At 36.0% G+C, this 8,942-nt stretch overlaps 2 protein-coding genes across 2 annotated transcripts; one reads left to right on the top strand and one right to left on the bottom strand.

The window, feature by feature from the left end:
• The first annotated feature begins 993 nt into the window (after positions 1–993).
• On the top strand, positions 994–3,610 carry LOC145039473 (formin-like protein 2). Its single transcript, XM_078987531.1, has 3 exons — positions 994–2,107; positions 2,196–2,625; positions 2,731–3,610. The coding sequence occupies exons 1-3, from the start codon at positions 1,056–1,058 to the stop codon at positions 3,511–3,513; spliced, it is 2,265 nt and encodes a 754-aa protein (XP_078843657.1). The 5' UTR covers positions 994–1,055; the 3' UTR covers positions 3,514–3,610.
• Positions 3,611–3,985: 375 nt separating this feature from the next.
• LOC145039483 (uncharacterized) lies at positions 3,986–8,330 on the bottom strand. Its single transcript, XM_078987540.1, has 16 exons — positions 8,184–8,330; positions 7,945–8,001; positions 7,133–7,747; positions 6,739–7,051; positions 6,511–6,657; positions 6,293–6,381; positions 6,122–6,214; positions 5,903–6,032; positions 5,769–5,833; positions 5,503–5,677; positions 5,076–5,270; positions 4,956–5,003; positions 4,733–4,888; positions 4,590–4,672; positions 4,398–4,513; positions 3,986–4,317 (listed from the first exon to the last, which is right to left on the bottom strand). Exons 3-16 carry the CDS (start codon positions 7,711–7,713, stop codon positions 4,256–4,258), a joined length of 2,253 nt encoding a protein of 750 aa, XP_078843666.1. The 5' UTR covers positions 7,714–7,747; positions 7,945–8,001; positions 8,184–8,330; the 3' UTR covers positions 3,986–4,255.
• Between the last annotated feature and the right edge of the window lie 612 nt (positions 8,331–8,942).

Consider the following 8,942-nt stretch of genomic DNA (forward strand, 5'->3'; position numbering starts at 1 on the left):
AACAAAGTCGAGGATAGCCTTTTTGTGAAGATGTTTGTATAATTAAATGAAGATGACACGTGGAGAACCCGAACTTGCCCCATGACAACTTTGTCACAGACAAAATGGATGAAAATATCAATATTATTCTTTGTTTTTTGGTGTTAAATCGGATTCGCGGACAAGTATACTACCTTAATGTTGTCATGGTATAACAAGGATGGAGGTGGGGGCACAATACAACCCACAAAGAAGGTTGTACAACAAACACGTCTCAAGAATAGCATTAGCTACAGTTCAGTATTCAACTTTGCTTTTGTATAAAGAAATGATACCTTGTCTTTTGAAATCCTCTGATTATAATCGAGTTACTGTTTACTTCTATTATTTGATTGGAACCCTTTTTATGTGCAAATTCAAATTCACGAGAGATGATTCGGTTTCTGTTCTTGCTATCAAGACATACACATACACACATACACGCACATAAAGAGTGTTTGAATAAAGAAAGAAGGGAAAGAAGGACATGTGATTATTGAGCGTAGAATAAGGGGGCATAGATTTATAAAGTTAGGCAACCACCACCCGTATTGGCCACATCATGATCCTTAGACAACCACATCTTCTCCGTCTAATTTTATGACATATTAGACATGTTATTTCAGACTAGAAGGACAAAATAAATCATAAAATTCTTATCATACCTCTAGAAAGCCATAAAATAAGTTAAGAAATCATTTAAACCAATTAAAAAAAACTTGTTGTCTAATGGTGACATTAAGCCATGCAATTAAACTTGTAAAACAAATTTAAAAATAAAAAAATAAAAATCCAATAAAAATAATATTTGTTATCTTGTTTTTATAGAAAGCATACAGGTAAGGGGTGTTTTCCTACATTAAAAGTTTGAGCTACCCCTAGACCCAACAAAATCCTCCCACTCACTTGAAGCAGTTGCTGACTTTGTTTTTCACTACCTTCATTTAATAATTAAATAGAATATATTGTTACTACTACTTTTGCTCTAAAAACACACTCTCAAATTGCTTCTTCTTCCATTTGCAAATAAATTTTAAATGGCTCCTCAAATCATCTTTCTCCTATTGCCATTACTACTACTACTCTCTTCCCATTCCTCCTCCTCCCGCCGGATCCTCCATCAACCTTTCTTTCCGGTCATCGATTCTCCTCCTCCACCACCCATCACCACCCAAACTCCGTCGCCTTCTCCTTCCCCTTCTCTGCAACCACAACCTCAACCCAAACATCCTTTCTCTTCACTAACACCACCAGAAACTGACAACAACCGCCGTTTCTTCCCTTCATACACCTCCCCACCAGAGTCTTCCACCACCACAACCACCGTCCCTTCCACTTCTCTCCCCACTTTCCCTGCAAATATCTCTTCCATTATTCTCCCATCGTCATCGTCTTCCAAATCCCATGTCTCCACAAAGCTTCTTCTTATTTCCCTCGCTTTCTCCCTCCTTGCTATCGCGTTTATTGCTGCGGTGGTTGTCTCCCTTGTGTACCACCGCAACCATAGTCACAAACCTCCACCTTCCGATAGTCTCCGGTTGTTTCCGGCTAACCTCCCCACCTCTGACAAACCTCCACCGCCTCCTACTCTTCCATCAAACTTCTCCACCCCCAGCTCCGAGTTTCTCTATCTTGGTACGCTCGTTAGTCCCTTACACGACCAAAGACTTCTCAAAACATCCGATCACATGACCAATGCCTCCGCCTCCGCCTCCGCCGCCGCCTCCGCCGCCGCCACTTCAATCGATTATAACATGTTGGGTTCGCCGGAGCTCCACCCACTCCCGCCATTACCCCGACAAGACTTCCATCACCAACACAACCTGGACGAGGGTTCTTTCTCCGACTCCGAAGTGGAGGATCTTGGAGATTTCTTCTCTCCAAAAGGATCTCCGGTAGCGTTTCAACGCCACAAGACGGTGTTGCCACCTTCACCTCCACCTCCTCCGCCACCGCCATCTGGGTTCAGCGGAATACAAAGAAAAGAAGAGATTTTGAAGCCGAAGTTGAAACCTTTACAATGGGATAATGTAAGAGCAAGCTCAGAGAAGGCAACGACATGGGATCACTTCAAATTAAGCTCTTTTCAGTGAGATTCATCTTCTCTGCTACCTCCATTACTCTTTTCATTACATCGCTTAATTTCTACATCTAATCGCGATAACATAATCACATAGGTTGAACGAAGAAATGATACAGACATTGTTCATGTCAAACTCATCTAAACTCGCACCAAACCCTAGCATCGATCAAAAGATGGTTGCCGATGTAACCCAAAAGAACATTGTCCTTGATCCACACAAATCCAGAAACATCGTTATACTTTTGAGGGCGCTTGATTTAACCATCGATGAAGTCTGTGAATCCATTCTTCAAGGTAACGTTGATACCTTAGATTCTGAGCTACTTGGGAGCTTGTTGAAGATGGCTCCAACAATGGAGGAAGAAACTCGCTTAAAGGAATTCGATGATCTTGATCCAGCGGAGAAGTTTCTGAAAGCAGTTATTCAAATACCATTCGCATTCAAGAGGGTGGATGCCATGCTCTACATATTAAACTTCGATAATGAAGTTGAGTATCTCAAGGGATCCTTTAAAACCATTGAGGTATATAACTATATACACCACCTTTTGCTGTTTTGATTTTTGAATCCATGGAAGTCATGTAATCGATTTCATATGTTAAAAAACTTTGTTTCATGGTGTTTCCAGATGGCTTCTCGGGAGCTTAGGAACAGCAGGATGTTTATCAAGCTGCTCGACGCTGTGTTAATGGCAGGAACCCAGATGAATGACGGAACTACCCATGCCTGGAAGCTCGATACTCTTCTCAAGCTTGTACACGTGAAGGGCAACGATGGAAAAACAACACTCCTCCATTTTGTCGTACAAGAGATCATTCGAGAAGAAGGGTTTCACCTTTCGGGTGGAGAAAATAATAAAAACTCAGAGCTCTGTGATGAGGTGGAGTTCAGGAAACGTGGTCTTGAAGTTGTTTCGAGTCTCGGTGGTGAGCTTTCGAGTGTTAAGAGAGCCGCAGCCATGGATTCCACCTTGCTTTCGAAGGAAGTGGAAAGGTTAGCCATGGGGTTAACCAAGGTTGGTGAAGTGGTGGATTTAAACGAACAGATTGGATCGAATGAAAGATTCTCAGACTCCATGAACGTGTTCTTGAAGAAAGCGAAGGATGATCTGGTTAAGATTGTTGATCAAGAGCGGCTATCCATTTCAATGGTGAAGGAAGCTACTGAATACTTTCATGGGGAGTATTCAGCCATGGAAGAAGGTGAAGCTTTGAGGATTTTTACAGTGGTGCGTGAGTTCTTGTCAGTTCTTGATCGAGTTTGTAAGGAAGTTGGGAAGATGAATGAGAGAAGCACAGTTGGGATCCCTTTACCTTTGCGAATGAGTCGAAGTCTTCCTGTATTTCCTAAGTTTAATGGAGGACAACAGTTTGGGTCATCAGATGGAGAAGATGAGTCAGTTTCGGTGTAACTGGTTCTAGGCTTTATTAATTGTAGGTTTTGTTGCTCAATTGCAAGCATCTGTATAAATTTTGGTGCAGTTTTAGATCTAAATATTATTTTCTTTAGTCGGTTTTGTTACAATTACAATTAATTAATAACTAAGATTTTTCATCACTTTCATAACGAACCTCTAAATGTGAAACGGGCAACACATTATTCTCAATCAAAAGGGTACAATTTTTAACATCAAACGTAAACTTACTGGTAAATGGTATGGTGTACAAAAAAAAAAAATACTAAAAAATGATAATTCATTAAATGGTGTACAAAAAAAAAATTACTAAATGTAAACAAAAATGATAGTTTACCCTACAAACTCTTTTTCTCTTTTGTTTAAAATAAATTTTGCATTCGATCAAAGTCGAACACCAAACGTAACTTCCATCAATGCAAACGTCAGAAAATAAAAGAAGAATCGATGAAATACCAACATGCAAGAATTTGTAACAAAGGTTACTTTATGTCAAACACGCAGCATACAAGAGTCGCTTACGTAAATATATGTTCATGTGTTTTTTTTTTTTTTTTATCTCTTGGCACTACTTTTTACATCACTAAAAGTAAAATAAAGTGACATTTTTTTTTAAAATTGCATTTTGTAACACTTGAATTGCCTATAAAGTGTGACAAAAAAAGCATACGAGCCTCTCTTTCTCTCTCTACAATATTATGCAAAAATTTGTAAATGACACTCGTGAATTAATATCATATCAATCCACATCATGTGCCTTACTCCCCAACTTTACTATATCTTCCACAAGTATTTTTCCATCTGTAAATAACAAAATCAATTAAATTATATAATCATAGTTTTAGATAAAAACATATATTTTTGTATTACTAAATACTAACCTTTATCTTTTGAAAGGTTGCTAATAAGTTCTTGAACACCTTCCTTTCCTAAAGTATCTTTCAAGTATATGGCTGCAGATGCCACTTCTTCAGGGGTAACTTTTCCATCATAATCCCTGTAAAGTCAACCGCTTAGTCAACCTTACTATAAATAGAATTTTATATATATTTATTATTTAATAAATTAACTACCTGTCAAGAACTCGCCAACGATCACCAATTTTTGCATCCACGTCATCGATTTCTTTCTCGAGTTTTTGTAGCATAGCATCAACCTAAACCATAAAATGTCACTCAAAGGGCAAAAAAGGGAAAGGGTAAAAACGGAAACTTACCCTGTTTATAAGAGCTGATGACACCTCATCAGCTACATGTTCCTCACTGGAATTATCAATTTCCTCATGGACATGAGCAGCTTTATACGCCTTCATTATCTCCTTTTCACCATCCCTTCCTTCTTTATTATCCATCATACTATGATACAAATTTATCTGAAACCATACAAAATTACCAAAATGCCCTTGAGTAAATAATATGAAGTAGGGTGAGAAAACATACCTCTTTGTTAACAAGCCTCAGAAACTCTTCTCGCTCTCTGCTAACAGACTGAAGAAAAGCACGTTTTTTTAGAAAATTATAGAAAGAAAATATAATTAAACAAAATGTCTGAATGCTTACAGATGCAGAAGCTAAAACAGCTAAAGCTTCACTGACTTTACAGAGCTGTTCTTGTTTTTCTAAAGCTCTTGCTCTTGCTTGTTCTTGAATTTCTGAAGCTGTTGGATTAATCATTTCCTCTAATGCAATATCTTTGTTATTTTCAATCGATTGCTTCATTTTAGCTTGCTCTTCTTCTTCTTTCTCTTCTTCCTCCTGTAATACAAAATGACCATTTTACCCTTACATAAAGAAAAAAAAAAAAGGTAAAATGATGATTTTACCCTTTACATAAAGAAAAAAAGATAAAATGACCATTTTACCCTTACATAAAGAAAAAAAGGTAAAATGACCATGTTACCCTTACATAATAAAAAAAAAAGGTAAAATGACGATTTTACCCTTACATAAAGAAAAAAAAAAGGTAAAAATTTGGATGGAAGAGAACCTTGATGAGTTCTTCTTGCATTTCAAGAAATTCTAATTTTCTTTTTCTTTCTGAAACAGAATCTTCAGAGGGCAAAGAAGTAACTCCAACAGTGTCCACAACTTCATCTGGCAATGAAGATAATGTGGCTCTCACAACTTCTTCAGGCTTTAATTTCCCAGAAACAGTGAAGGCTCTGTAAATATATATAAAGAATTTTTTTATAAAAAAAGAAAAGGGTAAATCCGTAAATGAATTATGAGTTATGATTTATGAATCCAATTTACCTTGAAAGAATCAAGAGTGAAGATGGAACTGAGTGATTCAAAGACAAATCCAACCAATCACGAAGCTGCAGAAAAAAGTTTGACCAAATTAAATTTTTTTTTTTAAATAAAAAAAAAAAAAAAAAAAGAAAAACCTGTTGACGCATTTCATCAACTGAACGTAATCCAAGCATGCCTCTTTCTCTACAATCTTCACGAAGTTCTTCTTCAGAAAGAGCATCAACACCACCTTCTGCTTGAATCATCTTATCATCATTCTTAATCCTACAAAAATTTAAAAAAGGTATAAATTGTAAATAAACTGACCACATTTTAATGATTTCTATAAATAAAAGATCAAAAAATTTATATACCATTGAAGTCTTTTTCTGAGCATGTAACGAAGGTAAGCATCTGTTCCAAAAGGTTGGATTCCCATATATTTGCACATGTTCACTAATCGAGGCCTAATAAAAAGAATTATTTTTTTTAATAATTTAATGAGAAATTATATCATTTGCTGCATAATTCACTGAGAATATGACCTGCTGATATTATCGAGGGTAAGTTCGTCATTGAACAGCTTTGCAAATCCCAAAATTTCATCATTAGCAACAGAAGAACCTTTTCTGACCTGTAAATCCGTTTGTAAATGAAGCAATGAGACCAAATGACCATTTTACCCTTAATGGATTAAGCTCATTAAGTGAAAAAGAAACAACCCGAAAAAGTATAGAGATTGAAGTATCAACTATAAGCTTACCTTGCTCAAAAATTCATCAAGATCTTCTGCTGTTTTCTTGATTTCTCCACTTCGAGTATTTTGGACCTCTTTAGCCATTTCTTTAACAGTATCTTGAAGAAACTTTGCGTATTCTATTCTTGCATTTAACCTCCTTTTCAATGCTTCCTACAAACATAATCAAATCAAGATGATAAGAACTTATATATATTGATGTTTAGAGAATCATATGAAGATATGAAGCAAAACCTGTTCTTTCATTTTGTCTTGAAAGGTAGAAGGTAACATGTTGGGGAAAAGTTTCAAGAAAACAGGAAGTAAAAACTCCATGAAAGGGACAATAATGAAAACAGCAACAGGAACAAGACGAAAGATATCTGCTGTTGTTCGTGTTAGTTGTTGTCTCTCTCTTCTAGAAAGACTCTTTCCACCTGCAAGCTTAAGAAGCAATCTTGAACTGATCTTTATATCAACACCAAGAAGCTTGATACCCAACCAGTAATGCTTCAATGTTGATATGAATTCGTTTTTCCAGTGAACAAGTTTTATAGCCCAATCTTCCCTAAATTGCATAAAACACAAAAGAAATCGTTGGTTTTTGACTTTGTTGATACAGAATAAGTTCCAAAAATGTAAATCAAACCTGCTCATGGAAGCTATTGCTCTTAAAGCTGGGCCAATCCCCAATAGAATTGCCCATGTTCTTTGTAGAATGGATTTTGCAGTAGTCTTCTGTGATTCTGTTACTTGTTTGGCTTTTACTTTGGCTTTTGCAGTGCTTAAACCTTCAACAGCTTGATCACATTCCTCTGGTGAAGCTTCCTTTCTCTTTTTAGAAACTTGTTCTTTATCATCATCTTCACCACGCATATCTGGTTGATGTGCTGTGGCCATTGAAGAAAATTTTGAAGATTGAAATACCAAATTCATCCTCATACGTGACATATGTCCGAATGTTCCATGTCCAATAGTGGAATAGAATCTATGCGGGGTAAAGAATGGGAGTGTGGAAGCATTTCTGATTTCTTCATGTCTTGTAAATGTTGCAGGGTCGAATTTTGTGGTGACAGGGTCTTTGAAAGGGGTATCTGGTGTAGAGCTTGAGTGACCTGCGTCTGAGTATTTGGCATAGTGGCCATGGCTCAGGGCTTGAATTGAACGACTAGAAACATTGATGTAATCAGAGAGAAGCTTCCTTCGTCTCAAAATTGCTCGGGAAGCCATTATCCAAAAACCCTAAGCGATCAAAAGAAAAACCCTGAAACAAACACTTCAGAGTTCAGAGATCGACACGTATCAATCCAAACCACCATAAAACTTTTCATTAACAATCAACCAAATAGAAGAAGCTTAATAACTTAAAACTCTCATCCCGAGTAGCGAAAGCGATTGTTCACCTAACCCTAATGAGCTCAAGAAAGGAAAAGGATGATGAAAAGGGACCAAATCAGATACCTGTACTAATTCGTAAGATTGATCACCAGCAGCCTACCAATAACAAGAAGACAAAAACTGCATCGAAACAGAACAAAACATTATCCAAAAGATTCAGGAAATACAATATGCAATCAAAAGTCAATTTCGGCGACGAACTTCAACAATCAGCAAGATTAGAAAGCTACATAAACAAATATGTCGGAAGAACACAAAAAACAGTGAAATAGTTTGGATTAATCAGCAGGTTAACGACTTACAGTGGTGTTGTAGGAGGAAATGGAGGAATGAAAGAAAAACTGAAAGCGGAAAATGGAAATGGTGGTGGGGAGTAAAGTCTTATAGGGTTGCCTGCTAGTCAAGACAGCGAACGGGATTTGGATCTTCGAATATGCGTCATGGCTGAGTATTTCACCTTATAATTATGAAATAAATCCATTTTGATATTATTTATTTTGGGATTTAAGAATGTAATGTCGACATAAGATAATAGATTTAATGCATATTAAAAAATAAATAGCAATAATAAAATTGATATTTTAAGACACTTATGGCATGTTAGAATTTGTGAATGTAGTCGATATTTTTAGTTTGTCATAATTTTTCGCATTTATAAGTTATAATGAGAGGAGTTTAGTTTTTATTCGTCTTATCATGTAGCTTAACATTCAAATGGTTCGTCTTCTTTATGTCATAGCTTTTCTTCGACAACCTAAAATCAAAACTTAAATTATAACAAAATCAAATCAAAATTTGAGTTTTGGGTTCATCAAGTTCAAACCAAATTTTTAACTAAAATCATGAATTTGGAGTTTGGTTTGGTTTCCAAGTTCCTTTTGGAACCAAACTAAAAAGAAAGTATAGTTAATTTGATTTTTTATTAGAATATTCTTAAAAATGAATTTTCAAATATTAACTTGGACTGTTATGCAATTCGTCCCTTCATATATAAAAAGATTATTATGCCCTTAACAATTTATTTTTAATTTTTTTATTTGTTTATCACTTCTAAATTTAAA

This window comes from Lactuca saligna, chromosome 1 (genome assembly GCF_052625555.1).
Source record: "Lactuca saligna cultivar CGN05327 chromosome 1, ASM5262555v1, whole genome shotgun sequence".
NCBI lineage: Eukaryota > Viridiplantae > Streptophyta > Magnoliopsida > Asterales > Asteraceae > Lactuca > Lactuca saligna.

Bases quoted from the DNA above. Each gene is read 5' to 3' on its own strand.
- LOC145039473 (XM_078987531.1), top strand. From the start codon at position 1,056: ATGGCTCCTCAAATCATCTTTCTCCTATTGCCATTACTACTACTACTC. The intron at 2,108-2,195 runs GTGAGATTCATC...ATAATCACATAG, and splicing joins TTCAAATTAAGCTCTTTTCA to GTTGAACGAAGAAATGATAC. The intron at 2,626-2,730 runs GTATATAACTAT...TGGTGTTTCCAG, and splicing joins GATCCTTTAAAACCATTGAG to ATGGCTTCTCGGGAGCTTAG.
- LOC145039483 (XM_078987540.1), bottom strand. From the start codon at position 7,713: ATGGCTTCCCGAGCAATTTTGAGACGAAGGAAGCTTCTCTCTGATTAC. The intron at 6,658-6,738 runs GTTTTGCTTCAT...TTATGTTTGTAG, and splicing joins AAGACAAAATGAAAGAACAG to GAAGCATTGAAAAGGAGGTT. The intron at 6,215-6,292 runs GTCATATTCTCA...TCTTTTTATTAG, and splicing joins ACCCTCGATAATATCAGCAG to GCCTCGATTAGTGAACATGT.